At 37.8% G+C, this 17,738-nt stretch overlaps 1 protein-coding gene across 2 annotated transcripts in view; it reads right to left on the minus strand.

Annotated features, from left to right (window-relative positions):
- BMPR2 (bone morphogenetic protein receptor type 2) overlaps nt 1-17,073 on the minus strand; it is a 134,306-nt gene extending 117,233 nt beyond the window's left edge. The window contains exons 1-2 of one of the 2 annotated variants that reach the window (XM_033111423.1): nt 16,621-16,761; nt 16,439-16,516 (exon numbers count right to left, since the gene is read on the minus strand). In XM_033111423.1, coding sequence (XP_032967314.1) covers nt 16,439-16,514 — 76 coding nt within the window. In that variant the 5' untranslated portion in view covers nt 16,515-16,516; nt 16,621-16,761. Of the gene's footprint in view, nt 1-16,438 lie in introns of both variants that reach the window. The other variant, XM_033111422.1, reaches the window with a different exon arrangement.
- Nucleotides 17,074-17,738: the final 665 nt, after the last annotated feature.

The raw sequence follows: 17,738 nt of genomic DNA on the forward strand, positions 1-17,738 counted from the left end.
CATTACTATGATACATTTCTTACAACTAATAACCAACATTGGTACATTACTATTAGCCAAACTCCACAGCTTATTCGTATTTCACTTATTTTCACCTAATGTCCTTTTTCTGTTCCAGGGTACCATTTAGGATACCACATTGTATTTAGTCCTCATGTCTCTTTAGGTTCCTCTGGACTATGACAGTTTCTCAAGGACTTTCCTTGCCCTTGACACTTTTGAGGAATACTAAAAATTTTAGTGAGGTATTTTGTCAAATGTCCCTCATTTTGAAACTGATGTTTGTCTCTTGGTCAGTTAGACTAAGGTTGTGGGTTTTGTAGAGGAAAACCACAGAGATGAAGTTGCATTTCTCTCATATCACATCAATAATACCATCAACATGACTAATCATTGATTATATTAATGTTGATTACTTGAGGCAGTTTGCCAGATTTCTCCACTGTAAAGTTACATTTTCCCCTTTGTACAGCTTTTGGAATAAGAAAAATGTTAAGTAAATTTTTGTTTTAATTTCATATGTTTTTTTCTTTTTTCTTTTTTTTTATTAGTTTCAGGTGCACAAAAAAAGAACTACTTAGACCTTTATCATTTATATTCTTCACACTGTGTTTACCGCCCTCCCCCATCCACTCTCCCTCTGACATTGCATACAGCCATTACATCTCCACTGTCTTTATTCCTAATGCTGTACTCTGCTTCTTGTAAGTATACACACACACACACACATAGAGAGAGAGAGAGAGAGGGGGGGGGGGAGAGAGAGAGAGAGAGAGCGCGATAAACTTGTAGATGACATTCATTATTGTTCAGCTTCAGCTTCAGGTGTACAGTGCAGTGATCAGGCATCTTTATCATCCCTGAGGTGGTCTCCCTAATGAGATAAGTGTCCATCGGATACCCTACAAAATCTTTACAACATTATTGATTACATTCCCCAAATTGACTTTCATAACCCCGTGGCAATCTTGTGGTTACCGACTGTTTTCTAATCCTCTCACCTTCCCCCCCTGTATCGCCAACCTCCCTCCCATCTAGCAACCCTCAGTTTTTCTTCTATGCCTCCAAAACTGTTTCCGATTAGTTCACTTATTCTCTTCTTTAGATTCCACATATAAGTGAGATCATATGGTATATGTCTTTCTCTGTCTGACTTATTTCACTTAACATAATGTTCTCTAGGTCCATCCATGTTGTTGCAAATGGTAAGATTTCTTTCTTCTTTATGGCTGCGTAATACTCCATTGTATAAATGTACCACAGTTTCTTAATCCAGTCGTCTACAGATGGGCATTTTGGTTGTTTCCATGTCTTGGCTATTTTGTATAGTGCTGCAATAAACATAGGCGTGCATAAATTTTTTTGAATTAGAGTTTTGAATTTCTCCGGAAAAATACCTAGGAGTAGAATTGCTGAATCGTAAGGTAGTCCCATTTTCAGATTTTTGAGATACCTCCATACTATTTTCCATAGTGGCTGCACCAATCTGCAATCCCACCAACAGTGCACAAGGGTTCCCTTTTCTCCACATCCTCGCTAGCACTTGTTGTTTGTTGATTTATTGATGATAGCCACTTTGACTGGGGTGAGGTGGTATCTCATTATGGTTTTTATTTGCATTTCTCTGATGGTTAGTGAGGTTGAGCATTTTTTCATATGTCTGTCTGCCATCTGTATGTCCTTTTTAGAAAAATGTCTCTTCATGTCCTCTGCCCATTTTTTAATGGGGTTGTTTGTTTTTTTGGAGTTGAGTTGAGTGAATTTTTTATAAATTTGTGATATTAACCCCTTATTGGATATGTCATTGGCAAATATCTTTTCCCATTCAGTAGGATCCCTTTTTATTTTATTGATGGTTTCCTTTGCTGTGAAAAAACTTTTTAGTTTGATGTAATCCCACATGTTCATTTTTTTCTCTTACTTCCTTTGCGCAAGGGGATATAGCAGTAAAAATCTTACTCCGGGTAATGTCTGTAAAGTTTCTTCCTATATTTTCTTCTAGGAATTTTATGGTTTCAGATCTTACATTTAAGTCTTTAAACCTCATATAAGTTTGTAATGGTTAATACATTCACATGATCCAAACTTCAAAAGGTGCAAAAGTCACTGAAAAATCCCCCTCCCTCCCATCTCCCAGCTTCTAAGTTCCAGCCCCCAATGAACCAATGTTAATGGATTTCTTAATTTTAAAAAACGTACTTCTACTGAGGGTTCAAACATGATGAACATATATTGAGAAGGCAGTCCGATTCAAGTAACATTGTTTATAGTGATTTAGGAATACCTTAACTATATAGGTTCCTATTAAAAAAAAAAAATTACAGTGGTACCTCGGTTTTCGAACGTAATCCATTCCAGAAGACCGTACGAGTTCTGAAACATTCGAAAACCGAGGCATGGTTTCCCCATAGAAAGTAGTGTAAAATGGATTAATCCGTTCCAGACTTTTAAAATCAACCACTAAAACTGCAAATTTAGCATGAATTTTACTATCTAATGATACCATAGATCCATAAAATTTACGGCATTCGTAAACCAAAATGTTCGTCAACAGAGACGTTCTGTATATGCTTCCAAAATACTTCTATCACTTTTCTCCCCTCCTATACAAATGGAAACAAATCTTGTGTCTTTTATATAAGAAAAGTGAGTCATACCAAGAAATTTGGTAGAATTCAGACAGTGTCCAAATTGCTTATCGATCCATTCCAGCATTCCCAAAATAGATTAACATATTTCACAAGCACCAAACCAGTGGTTCCAACAGGAGTTACCTATTAGAATCACCTGGGCAGCCTTTTAACACTCATATATCACAACCCCGTAAGACCTAATGAATCATTTCATTCCTCAGGGTTGGGAGGAGGCCAGGCACATCTACCGTGTTTCCCCGAAAATAAGACCTAGCCGGACAATCAGCTCTAATGCGTCTTTTGGAGCAAAAATTAGTATGAGACCCAGTATTATATTTATATTATTATATTATATTTTAATATATTATGTTATACCCAGTCTTATAGTAAAATAAGACCAGGTCTTATATTAATTTTTGTTCGAAAAACGCCTTAGAGCTGATTGTCCGGCTAGGTCTTATTTTCGGGGAAACAAGGAATGTTGAAAAAAGCTACCAGATGATTCTGATATAAACCTCTAATTAAGACTAGAGACTCTGAATTAATTGTATACAGCATTGGCTCTCAAACTTTAAGGTACATCAGAACCTAGAGGACTTGTTAAAACACGTATTGCTGGGTCCCACTCACAGAGGTTTCAATTCAAATGTCTGGAGTGGGGCCCAATAATCTGCATTTCTAACAAATTTCAAGGTGATACTGAGGCTGCTAATCCAGGGACCACCCTTTTTGAACTACTGGCCAACAATAAATAAACCAGTACTTTTAGAAAACCTTCATAAAATCCCCACAATTATGGGAAATGAGTCCAAGAACAGCATCCATAACCAATATGTGTTGGTTCAACCAGTATCATTCAACAGACATTTATTATGGCTGTGGTCTCAAAGTGTAAAATTCAAACCAATACTATTAGCAATTCCTAGGAATTTGTATAAGTGAATGAATAGAGGACGCTATCAGAAAACAATTTTATTTATGAGACATTTTATACCTCACAATAACGATTTTTTAAAAAAATCTAGAACTGAGACACGAGACATAAAAAGAGGAAATGGAGGAAAACATCATTAAAAACCACCAAACTAAATTACCAGACAGAAACACAAGAAAAAAGAAACAATGGAAATACAGAGCAATAAGGAAAAAAAAGACAAAATGGCAGTATTAACTCCTTATATATCAATAATCATCCTCAATGTTAATAATTAAACTCACCAATCAAAAGGGACAGGGTAGCTGAATGGATGGAAAAACAAAGCTCAACATTTGCTGCCTTCAGGAGACCCATCAGAATACTGATGACAAACATTGGCTCAAAGTAAATGGGCGGAAGATGATACTCCAAGCAAATGGCATTGAGAGAAAAGCAGATGTGGCCATCCTTATATCAGCAAAATAGATTTCAAGAAAAAAAGGTAATAAGAGACAAAAATTGACATTTTATAATGATAAAGGAGATAATCCATCAAGAAGACATAACATTTAATAATACATATGCATTGAACCTAGAAGCACCAAAATATATAAAGCAATTATTAGTAGTCCAAATTTTAAAATAGACAGTAATACCATGTTTCCCTGAAAATAAGACCAGTCTTATATTAATTTTTGCTCCAAAAGACGCATTAGGGCTTATATTTAGGGGATGTCATCCTGAAAAATCATGCTAGGGCTTATTTTCCAGTTAGGTCTTATTTTCCGGGAAACATGATAGTAGAAGACTTTAACACCCTACTTACACAAATGGAATGATCATCTAGACAGTTAACAAGCAAATATCAGCCTTAAATGATACATTAGTCCACATGGACTTAATAGATATTTATAGAACTTTCCATCCCAAAAATAACAGAATACACATTCTTCCCAAGTGCACATGAAACATTCTCAAGGATAGACCATAGCTGAAACACAAAACAAGTCTCAATAAATTTAAGACTATAATCATATCAAGCACCTTTTCTGACCACAATGGTCTGAAACTAGAAATCAACTACAACAAGAAAACTGGAAAAATCACAAACATGTGAATAGTAAACAACAAGCTACTGAACAACTATTTGGTCAATAAAGAAATAAAAGAAAAAATAAAAAGATACATTATGACAAAGATACGTAAAGATAAATAAAGATCAAAATCTTTGGGATGCATTATAGATGATGTAATACAGAATTGTACACCTGAAATCTATGTAATTTTACTAACAATTGTCACCCCAATAAATTTAAAAAAAAAAATCTTTGGGATGCAGCAAATGTTACCAAGAGGAAAATTTATAGCAATACAGGCCTACTTCAACAAACAAAAATCACAAATAAATAATCTAACATTACACCTTAAAGAACTAGAAAAACAACAAAGCCCAAAGTCAGTAAAAGAAGAAAATAATACAAATCAGAGCAGAAATTCTTGAACAAAAAAAAACAATAGAAACAATTAATGAAATAAAGAGCTGGTTCTTTGTAAATATAAACAAAATTGACAAACCTTTAGATAGACTCACTAAGGAAAAAAGAGAGGACACAAATAAATAAAATCAGAAGTGAAAGAGAAGTTATGACGCACACCACAGAAAAGATTTATAAAAGAATACTTTGAAAAGCTAGACACCACCAAATTGGACAACCTAGAAGAAAAAGACAAGTTCTTAAAAACATGACCTTCCTAGACTAAATCATGAAGAATTTAAAAACCTGAATAAATTGATTACTATTAGATTGGTTCAAAAGCAATTATGGTGTTTGCAATGATTTCTTTTTTTTTTTAATTGGGCAATATTGGGGAACAGTATGTTTCTCCAGGGCCCATCAGCTTCAAGTCGTTGTCCTTCAATCTAGTTGTGGAGGGCACAGCTCAGCTCCAAGTCCAGTTGCCATCTTCAATCTTTAGTTGCTGGGGGCGCAATCCACCATCCCATGCAGGAATTGAACCTGCAAACTTGTTGTTGAGAGCTCGTGCTCTAACCGAATGAGCCATCCAGCCACCTCTCTGGAAGCTCAGCAGCAGCTCATTGTATTCAATCTAGTTGTGGAGGGCGCAGCTCACTGGCCCATGTGGGAATCGAATTGCCAACCCTCTTGTTCAGAACTCGCGCACTAACCAACTGAGCCATCCAGCTGCCCTGCAATGAGATTAACCTTTTAAACCGCAATTACTTTTGCACCAACCTAATAACGAGGAAATTGAAATAGTAATCAAAAACCTCACAAAAAAATCAAAGTCCAGGACCAAATAGCTTCTCTAGCAATTCCTACAAAACATTCAAAGAAGAAATATTTAACACCTATTCTTCTCAAACTCCAGAAAATCGAAGAGGAGAGAATACTTCCTAACTCATTTACGAGATCAGCATTACCCTGATACTAAAACCAGCCAACGACGTCACAAAAAAAGGAAATTACACGCCAGTATCTCTGATGAACACAGATGCAAAAATCCTCAACAAAAACAACAGCAAGTCAAAAACAACACCACCTTAAAAGGATCATATACCACAATCAAGTGGGATTCATTCCAGGGATGTAAGGATGGTTCAACATTGCAAATCAATGTGATACACCACCTGAGCAAAATGAAGGATAAAAATCATATGATCATCTCAGTAGATGCAGAAAAAGCATTTGACAAGCTATAACATCCATTTATGATTAAAAACTCTGAATAAAATGGGTACAGAAGGAAAGTACATCAACATAATAAAGGCCATATATGACAAACCCACAATTAACATCATACTCAATGGTGAAAAACTGAAAGCTTTTCCTCTAAGATCAGAAACAGGAAAAGATGCCAACTACCGCCATTCTTCTTCAATATAGTACTGGAAGTCCTAGCCAGAGGAATTAGACAAGAAAAAGAAATAAAACGTATCCAAATTGGAAAGGAAGAAGTAAAACTGTCTCTATTTGCAGATGACATGATATTATATAAAAAACATGATATTAAAACCGCAAAGACAAAAAAACTATTAGAACAAATCAATAAATTCTTCAAAATTTCAGGAGACAAAAAAGCACATGATTTCACTCATTTGGTATATAAAAACAAAAATGTAACAAATGAACAAAACAAAACAAAAACCAAACTCATAAATACAGACATCAGAATGGTGGTTACAAGAGAGGAATGGGGTAGGGGGAGGGCAAAATGGGTCAAATATATGGTAGCAGAAGAAAACTAGGCTTTTGGTGGTGAGCATGCAATAGAGTATACAGATATCAAATTACAATGCTGTACACCTGAAAGTTATGTTATTAACCAATGTTATCTCAAAAATATTTTAAACTTTTGTACATTAAAGTATATTATTAAGACAGTTTAAAAAAATTTTAAAAAACAACCTATGGAATAGGAGAAAACATTTGTTGTCTTACTCCATCCAGGCTGTCATAACAAAATACCAGACAGTGGGTGGCTTCTAAAAAACAAACATTTATTTCTCACAGTTCTGGAGGATTGGAAGTCCAAGATCATGGTGCCTGCAGATTCAGTAACTGGTGAGATCCCATTTCCTTTATGGCCATCTTTGCTGTAACCTCACATAGTGGAAGGAAGGAGGGATCTCTGTGGGGTCTCCTTCAGAAGGGTACTAATTCCATTCATGAGGGCTAAACCCTCACAATCTAAGTACCTCCTAAAAGCCTTACCATCTAATACCATCACCACGGGGGTTGTGATTTCAACATATGAATTCTGAAGGGGACGTAAGCATTTAGTCCGTAACATCTGAAAATCATCTACCTGAGACAGAATTAGTACTAGGGATATATAAAGAACTTTGACCACTCAACAACAAAAAGACAAACAACCCAATTCAAAAATGGACAAATGTTGTTTAAGGGTACCAACTTGCAACCAGTAGATAAATTAGTCCAGAACAGTAGTAATTATAGACAATAACATTATAAACTTCAAAGTTGCTAAGAGACTAGATCTGAATTGTTCCCACCACAAAAAATAATCATGTGACATAATAGCAGTGTTAGGTAACAAAATTATTTTACAATATATGAATGATCAAATCAACAACACTGTATATTTTAAACTTACACAATATGTCAAATGTGTATCTGTAAAATCTTTTTAAAAGAAAAAATGGACAAAGGACTTGAATAGACATTTCTCCAAAGAAGATACACAAATAGTAAATAAGCACATGAAAAGATGCCCAACATCAAAAGGGAAAAGCAAATAAAAATCACGATGAGCTACCACTCCGCACCCATTTGGATAGCTATAATAAATAATTTTTAAAAAATAATACAGAAAATAACAAGTGTTGGTGAGGATATGGAGAAATTAGAACCGTTGTATAGTGCTGGTGGGAATATAAGATGGTGCAGCCATTATGGAAAACAACTTGGTGGTTCCTCAAAAACCTAAACCTAGAATTACCATATGGTCTGGCAATATACTCCCAGGCATACACCCATAGGAATTGAAAGCAGGAACTGGAACAGATACTTGTACACCAATGTTCATTGCAGCATTGTTCACAATAGCCAAAAGGTGGAAACAACTCAGGTGTCCATCAACAGACAAATGGTTTAAAAAAATGTGGACTATATGAGGTCAGACAATTAAGTTCGAGAACTTATCCTAGAAAAAGTGCTCCATACCTCATTGCTGAATATCATTACGGTCACCTTCAAAGTACTCCCCTTGGGAAGCTATGCACCAACGCCAGCACCTAGTCCACCCTTTAAAGCAATTTTGGAACTCTTTTTGGAATGGCCATCAGAGCTGTCATCCAATTACCCTTGAAGTCCTGAATGTCATCAAAATGTCTTCCTTTCAATATTTCCTTTGTCTTTGGGTAAAGAAAGAAGTCACTGGGGGCCAGGTCAGGTGAGTAGGGAGGGTGTTCCAATGCAGTTATTTGTTTACTGGCTAAAAACTCCCTCACAGACAGTTCAGTGTGAGCTGGTGCATTGTCGTGATGCAAGAACCATGAACTGCTGGCGAAAAGTTCAGGTCATCTAACTTTTTCATGCAGCCTTTTCAGCACTTCCAAATAGTAACCTTGGTTAACTGTATGTCCAGTTGGTACAAATTCATAATGAATAATTCCTCTGATATCAAAACAAGGTTAGCAACATCATTTGTCAGACCTCGTACATACGATGGAATATTATTCAGCCTTAAAAGGCAATGAAATTCTGACACATGCTAAAACATGGATAAACCCTGAAAACATTATGCTAAGCAAAATGAGCCAGTAATGAAAGGACAAAGATTGTATGATTTCATGTGACATATAGAGGTGTTAGGTAACGCAATTATTGAAATACCTAAAGTTACATGAAATACTTAGGTAAACAAATTCATAGAAACAGAAGATTCGAGTTTACCAGAAGCTGGGAGGATGGGAGAATGGGGAGTTATGCTTAAGGGTTACAGAGTTACCGTTTGGTGTGATGAAAAAGTTTTAGTGATGGTTGCACCACATTGTGAATGTAATGAATGTCACTGAATTGTATACCTGAAAATAGTTAAAATGGCAAATTTTGTTATACACGTTTTTATGATAATTTTTAAAAATCAATAATGTATTTCAAAACCATTGAATTGTACACTTTTAAATAGGTGAATTGTATGGTGTGTGAATTATAGCTCAATAAAGCTGTTTAAAATATTTACCAACTTAATGCTAAAATGACATTAATTAGATCTCACTGATTTAAAATGTAAGATAACTGGGTCAAAGGCGAGCTGAAACTGACCTTGGCATTATTTATTCTTAAATTAAAATGAAAGATAAGATTGTAGCTATAATAAACTTCTATCTATGTAAGTTCTACCCTAAGATCCTTTCCAATTCTAAAATTCTAGGACTCCAATTATTTTAAAAGCACCCTTTATATTTATAGATTTTCTTATATTTTCATTCAAGCATTTCCCTAAAGAGCTTTTATTTACAACATTTTTGTGGTCCTAATTCAACATAATCAAGATATAAAATGTATTCGCAAAAAATTAATTTATATTTCTTTCAAAGTAGTGCTTTCACAATACACCCACAGTTTTCCCCAACCTAAGTTAAAGTGAAAGTATTATATACTCAATAATAACAAAATGTATCACTCAAAAAGTTCTATTCACTTACTTACTAGTAACTAAGTATACCACTGGCTTTTCCTGTACCACAAGCCAAAGTGCTATAAGTACTATAAGCATCATGCAGGCCTACCTCCTCACTTTACAAATGAAGATACGGAGAACAAAAGACATTATTTGCCCAAAGCAAACAGCTACTGGAACGACTAGCAAGAAATTCAAACCTTTCTAGCTTCTTATTCTGGTTGTCTGTTTGACTCAGAAATCATCTAATTTTAGGGATAATTAAAGCCTGGGAGAGGAGTAGCAATAAGAGAAAATCAATAAGGGGGTGGAGTAGCAATAAGATAAAATACCATCTAGGGAGACTTAAAACACCACAAAACAAAAATCAGTAAGGGAGAAGAGAGTATGGAGAAGATACAGAATCATGGAAAGGAGAGTTTCAAGGAAGGGGTGACCAAAACTGTCAAATTCAACAAAAAGTGAGAGAACAAGATTGAAAAGTGACTGGATTTAGCAATCAGGAAGTCACTGCTGACCTAATAATATATACTGCACAGAGGGGACAAGTAAGGAGTTGAGGATAAAGGAAGTCAAGAAGTATTTAGTGCTCTTCCAAGAAGGCTGGCAGAGAAGAAAGACATAAAAGGAGGGTGGAGATTAGTTGGAAAATGCCACAGAAACATAGTCTCTTTTTCTGTGTTGCAGAATACCTACAGGAATTTGTCATCCTGAAAGATAGGCTGAGAGAAAAAATAATAAGGGTTTGCAACATACATACCTTGCTTCAAACAGCATGAGATGTAATTCTCTTTCAGAAAGTGATACATAGGCTATGGCATGAGACAGTTGGGGGAGGAGGTGCAGCAGTTCTTATCTTTCTTTGTATCCACCAACATTTAAAAGAGAAATTTGCACAAAGAAAGCACTAATAAATGTTTGTTGACTGGACATTTTAGTTCTTCCATATATCTATCCTATTATGCCTCCCTACCCTTCCAGCTGCTCCCATGGGTGCACACTGGAATAGAAACTGGATATGGTCAACGCTTACTGTATTAAGTGCAATTAAGAGCAAACAATAAATGTTGTTTTCTAATAGTTCTGATAAGGCAATATATTTTAAAATGTTCATGTTATTTATAAGCTTAGTTCTAACCTCACAAAGACTATATGTATTGTTATAATCCAGTAGTCTTAGCTGTCACATCCATCTCATAGACAAAAAGAAAAGATAAAAACAAATCAATTCTATTGCACTCAAAATTCTACCAACATCTTCGTTGCTTTTGGAAGGGATTCAAAGACTAGACCATTTAACTGGAAAAGGGAAATAATTTGATAATATAAGAGTCACTTCAACATGTGTAAGATGGGAAAAATTCATGAATTCTAAGATATCACAGCACTCATATTTAATTTTTTCCAGCAGCCATCAATCAAATCAGAATACAAATTACACCTGAAACTAACAAAAAAAAAATTGAAAGAACAAAAATCAGAATACAATTCTTCTTTGGTGGATAGAAATTTAATATAAGTAATTATCCACCTGAAGGGTTCCATGGAAGATTAATTTGTAACTAAAACCAAAACAATGTTATCTAGTCTAATTTAGTTTAGCACTAATTCTATTATCTATATTTCATAAACAATTCTCATTCAAATTTACTAAAAGTAAAACCACTTCTTTCTACTTACAAGTAATTATTATTTATGGCAGAAGGAAGAGGAAAATAAAATGGCCAAAGTAAAAGTACAAGCTAAATGAACATACGCGTATACAATACTGAATGAGCAAAGCGCTTTTCATTAAATAACATACCCTGTTTTCCCCTATTACCTTTAAGACCAAGAAAAGGCAAGAAAAAAAATTGTGCAAATTTTAATAAAGAAAAAGGTTTGGGGTAATTACTTAAAGCATAAAATAAGAAATGCTTGGTACCAATGTTGACTGAATAAAACATCCAGTATAGGTTATAATTAGCACAAAAGGTTAAAAAAAATAAAGTAAAACCTCACATTTAGAAGGAATCTTAGATCCAGCAGTTCTCAAACTTTAGGGTACATAAAATTTAACTGGAAGATGTGTGCTTAAATGCAGATTCCCAAACTCACTGTCCAGATATTCAGATTAAGTGGGTCTGGGGTGGTGCCCAAGAGTCTGCATTTCAAACATAATCTAGTCCAATCCCATAATATTACAATTGTGAAAACTATGTTAAGTAATCTATTTGCCCAGAATCACACAGAATCCAGGTCTCATTAACTCAAGGCAGTAGTCCTCCTACTATACCACTTAAACTACTTTATTATAGTTGAAGAAACTGGGACGCAGAAAGAATAAATTCCTAATACATCATTCATTTGGGTAAGTGAGCAATCTTAGAATACTTGCTGGCTCCAATTCCTTTTTATTATTCATTCATTTAATATTTCTTAAACATCTATGTGCATAGCAATATGGTTGATAACAAAACAATTTAAGATACAAACCCTGTCCTCTAGAAGCAATTATCAGTTGAGAAGACAAGGCAAATACGTAAAAATGTTATTAAACAGCAAGGCAGTACATGAGTAAGTGCCAACACAAGGGGTTTGGTCAGTTATAAAATGAACTGATGTAAACTGACTTCACTCTGTAACTCTTATATGTAGTTAGAATTTACCCATCAGAAAGCAATATTCGGTTTCTTCTCTCTCACGGTTAATAAAGTTTGCCTTTAATGAAGGAAAGCTGTTGTACTTGAGTGGCACAGCTCTCACCACATTTCACACCGACCCCAACACCAGCACCACCACCCCACATGCCAGGATAGCTTTTGTAGAGATGAAAGTTCCTAATAGGTGTACGTAAAACTGAAATCTAGTCAAGTGAATTATTTCAAATGCAGGAATAATCTGTGGACACTGACCAGGCAGGAGAGGCTGGCACTGATGCCAGCTCAGCCACGCACACATCTGCGCCAGCCCAGGAGGATTATGTGAGGCAGGACCCTGAGTTCCTAGAGAGTGTCCTGGAGACCCTTCCAGGTGTGGATCTCAACAATGAGGCCACTCAAAATGCCATGGGCTGCCTGGCCTCCCAGGCCACCAAGGTCGGTGGGGAGGTCAGAAGTGAGTCTCCCCAGAATGTGCCACCCTGACACGCCGATTACTTCTAGCTGAAAACAATTCAAGACCAACAAACTCAAGAAGTTTGTTGCCTCCCCCTTACCTATCTAAACAGATTCAGAGAGAAAATTCTGCTTGAGGAATGGAACCTTAGCATACTCACCTTAGCACATAGGAATTGCCTACTCCCCGTTCCTTAGTCCAAAATGATACATATAGAGGGTACCAACGAAAGGTATACACATTTTAAGAAAGGAAAAAACTATTAAATTGTAATAATATATATCGATAACAAAAGATGAATACAAGTCATGTGTATACATTTTGGGGGCATCCCCGGTATACCTTATTTTGCCTCACTGTCTTTGGAATTTGCATGCTTATATGAATTCCCCATGCGCACATATTAAAATTTGATTTTCTCTTGTTAATCTGCTGTATGTCACTTGGATTATTCCACCAGCCAGAAGAACTAAAGGGGTAAGGGGAAAGTTGCCCTGGCCCTGCAAAGGCAAGAAGGACAAGAAGGAGAAGAACAAGAACTAAGACTGGAGGTGAAGGGTCACTAAGCCTGCTCAGGGGGTTGCACAGGGTGTGCTGGGATACAGGTTTGATACGTTATGTGGAACCATTAGAACCTAAATAAAACTTGGCAACTTTTATTTTTTTAAAAAAATCTTTTTTACAGAAGCTGACCTTTAAATAAGTATGTGTCGTGCGGGGTGCCCGGCAGGGTCTCTGGCCCCACTCCCCACACAAAAACGCAGGATATGGCTAGTCCAAAAAGGAACACCCACGGAGCCATAGGTAGGGGAGTCACACCACTATACTCTCACTGGTGGCTGGGTTGGAGACACAGGAACCAGGAGCAACACAATTCTCAACCCTCACTGCGCCGCTTGCAGGCTCAGCCACCATCTTCTTGCTAGCTCCCCCCTTTTTTCTGCTAGCCTAGCTACGGCAGTTATATTAGTGGCCAATGGCTCACTGGTTACAGCTGACGGCCAACTAGCCACAGCTGATGGCCATTTGATCACAGTCGATGGCCATTTACTACCTGAGCCAGCACCTTTCTATGTGAGGCCGAGAGCCTGGAAACTGCTTTTTGGGGCTCTGTCCCCACAGTATGGCATTGTACTGTGTGTATTTTTATTAAATAATTCATTTATAAATCAAACACAAGCACATACTTTTATAAATTCTAATTTTCTGCATACCAATTGTTCTTAGAATTAAAGAATCCAAGAACTAGATAAAGTGGGAAAGAGAGATTCAAAATAAATAAAGGATTGAACCATGACCCAAAGAGGGATGTGGTATCAGTCTTCCAATATTTTTTTCCTTTCAGCAGCAGTACTTGCACCTGTTTGGTTACATCACTGCATCTATGTATCCCAAATCCACACAGGCTCTCTTTAGTCACCTTGCACTTAATGAAACTGCACTAGCCACTCCAATACTGGGCAAAGCAAAGTTTTACACATTTAGAACCATGACATTTGCATAACCAGCGAGGTACAAAGATCTTGTCAAGTGCCTGCTTCTTTGCAAAGGCTGATCTGGTGAAGGCACTATTCTATCCCACGTTCCCAATTAAGAGTGAGAAGTTATTGTTACCATTAATGTTGTAAGTAAGGGTACAGGCTATAATCCTGGCTCCTCAATTTATTGACTGTGTGGTGAGTTATTTAAATTCTCAAAAAAAAAATAAAAATAAAAAAATAAATTATCTGTACTTCACTTGCCCTCTCTGTAAAAGGAGCATAATTAAACCTGGAGTATAGAACTGTCATCAGGATCAAATGAGAAAATACATACAACTATTGGATAGTTGCTGGCACATAGTAAGCACTCAATAAATACCAGCTATTATTATTATTATTGTTGTCATAGCTCTGAAATCCAGCATCACAAATTTTTGCATCTGGTGCTACGTATACTAAAGAAAAAAGAGGACTAAACTTTTTAAGCAGTGATTCTTTTAACCAATCCCTTTTAAGGCACAGTATTCTAATGTTTTATTTACCAAATAGAAATTGTTTATTTTAAAATCAGTGTTCTTTCTCTTACTTTTATCTGATCACAAAATAATAAGCCTGTCAACTAAAAGTGAGAATCTACATTCTAAAAAGGTCAAAAATAAAGAACACTGAAAAGTCTATATTCTGTGAGATTTCTGCTCTTAGAATAACTGCGTAAGCTTAAGGTCTTTTACTCTCTTCATATTTTACAGGAACCACATGGCTTATGGCTAAAGAATTTAAATAACTAACACAATGAAATAATTAGTGAAAATGCATTCATTTTTAGCCCAAAAGGAATTGTGATGATTAAGAATATTAAAATGCAAGTTTCCAAATATATTCAATTTAGAAGTTCAAATTGTTTTAACATTACATAGATTTATCGTAAACATAATAGATATTATTCAAAAATATCAAAAACACAAAAGGAAACTTCAAATTTCCTGTCAGTATTTTCCCAGTGCAGACTTTTTAAATGGAAATAAGCAAGCAACTTCTGGGTTTAACACAGCAATGAGAAACTTATTGAATGTGAAAAGTACACACTTACAAAAATAAAAAAGTACTTGAAAAACTGTCATGGTGTCCTTTACTTATTTTTAAACGTATAATCTATTTGGCCATCCTAAGCCAAATTTAAGAATTGTATGTACAATTCACTCCTGAAAATTTCTAAAAGCATATTATCACAAGACTGCATGAAAAACAATTGCAAAAGAAACATAAGGTTTTTGGTAAGGTGGCTGAAAACTAAAAAGAAAATATTCTAAGGAAAGGATGACTACCATTTCTCTTTAAGCTTCAGTAAAACGACAAAGATCTTTCAGGACTCAGATCTTCTAGAAATCCGATGTGAGGTCAAAGTTGTCTCAATGACAGGACAGCCAATAAATGCCAGATGATTAAATGTAAAGTGATCGAAAATACTTTTAAACACAATAGTAATTCCAAAAACATAAAAAATACCAGTGTCCATATTGAAAAGATGGCCATATAATTACAAAATAATACTAATGATAATAATTAACAGTATTATACAATGTATTAAGAATCTCTAAGGATCTCACAGTTCTTGCATCCTCAACATTTTATTCAACTCATTCAGTAACATTTTTGAATAAAGAAAGGAATATGGATTCCCAAGGAGTGATCTAAATCTAAAAATAAGGTTCAAGTGTGTGTTCTATAGTTGATGTTCTTTTTACTGTAAGCCAAATACGCTTCTTTATGTTAAGAAAAATCTACACCTCTGTTTCCAAAGATACCATAATAGACACTGTTCAGTGGTGATTAAAATATTATTTTAATCCTTGCATTACCTCACAGCTAAAAATGTCAAGATACCACACCCAATATGTCTTTTTTTCCCCTGTGGGGGGTGTGGAAGGTGGGGAATATGGAAGTGGAGATTCGAAACTACACAAAAACATGAAAGGTTGTTTCCCTGGAAGGGTCGGGAAAGGAACGCAGGTACACGTTCGTGGTTCCCTATACAGTGATCGGGGGACGCATCCAAGGGCGAGCGCAGGCCTCGGCCTCTGCGGGCTCACTCCCTCGCCACCCGCAAGGCAAGTGGCCGGGACCCGCCAGCCGGGACTACTCACCGGCCGCAGTGCTGACCAGCAGAACGGTCCATAGCAGCGAGGGCACCCGCCAGGGCCGCTGCAGCGAGGAAGTCATCCCTGGGCCAGCCAAGAAGCAGGAGAGCAGAGACAAGAAATATGGAAAGTAAACACGGGCGGAGAAACACGGCCGCGAGGCTTGTCTTCTCTCTCGTCTGACTTACCCGGCCCGTATTACAATGCAGTTTGAAAGGACAAATGGCAGATGAGAGGACTTAGCTGCAGAGCTTTCATTCCGCTGCAGAAATTCCCTTCATTTCTCTCCCTCGCGGCTGGAGGGGTTCATTCGCCTAGGACCGGGTGCCTCGGCCCCTCAAACTAAAGGCATGTCCGTGGGAAGCAGCAGGGAGACAAGAGGAAAGCCCCGCAGTTATTTCCCTCGTAGTTTCACGATATCAAAGAAATATCCAGGTCTGGGAGAAAACATATCCAGGGTGCACAGGGGTGGAGAGCGGGGATTCGATTAGGGGGCCGAGGATCAGAACAAGTTCCCGACTACTGGGGAAGGGCGAAGTCGCGCGGGCGGCGGCGGCGGCGAAGGCGCCCGGCAGCCCGAGTCTCATCGCCTGTGGCTCCGGGAAGGCAGGATTCCTTTTTAAGTTTCGCTTCGGTGCTTCCTTCACTCCAAATTGGAGAACAACAAATCCTCTTCCTCGACCGAATCGAAAAGGGTGCCTGTCTCCATGGACAAACCCACAGCCTTCACGCTTTCGCGGAACAAATTCTGCGAGGGTCCCGCGGGGTCGGGCCAGAGGGTTGAGTAGCGGTGGGAAGCGGGGGAGGGTAAGAGAGGGGTCGGCAGGCTGGGCCCGGTGCTCCCCAAAACAGCGGGCGGAGGGGAGGTGCCGGGAGGCTGCTCTTTCTAGCCCTCCCGCGTGCGCGTCTCTCTCTCTCTTTTTTATTGCAGCTGCTCGATCTCGCCAGAGGTAAATTCCACCATGAAAGCCTCGTCTTCTCCCGTCAATGGCTCCTGTGAGCGAATCACAGCCCCCCTGAGGAAGCCGCCGCCGCCGCCGCCGCCGCTGCCTCGTTCTCCCGCAGCTCTGGGCTCCGGGCGGAGCTCCGGCGTCGCGGGCCGAGGGCGGGGGGCGGCGGGAGGGCGGATGTAGGTGGCTGGGGAGGGGGTTGGCTAAGAGGCGGCGAGACACTCAGCGCCCCTCCGGGAAGCACTTCCAGTGGCTCCGAGCAGACCAGACACAAAGGGGGGAGTCGCCGCAGCTGCCAGTCTGCGGCGCTCCCGGTCACCGGAGTCGCCCCGCCTCCGCCTCCGCCTCCGCCTCCT

This window comes from Rhinolophus ferrumequinum, chromosome 8 (assembly GCF_004115265.2).
Source record: "Rhinolophus ferrumequinum isolate MPI-CBG mRhiFer1 chromosome 8, mRhiFer1_v1.p, whole genome shotgun sequence".
Classification (NCBI taxonomy): Eukaryota; Metazoa; Chordata; class Mammalia; order Chiroptera; family Rhinolophidae; genus Rhinolophus; species Rhinolophus ferrumequinum.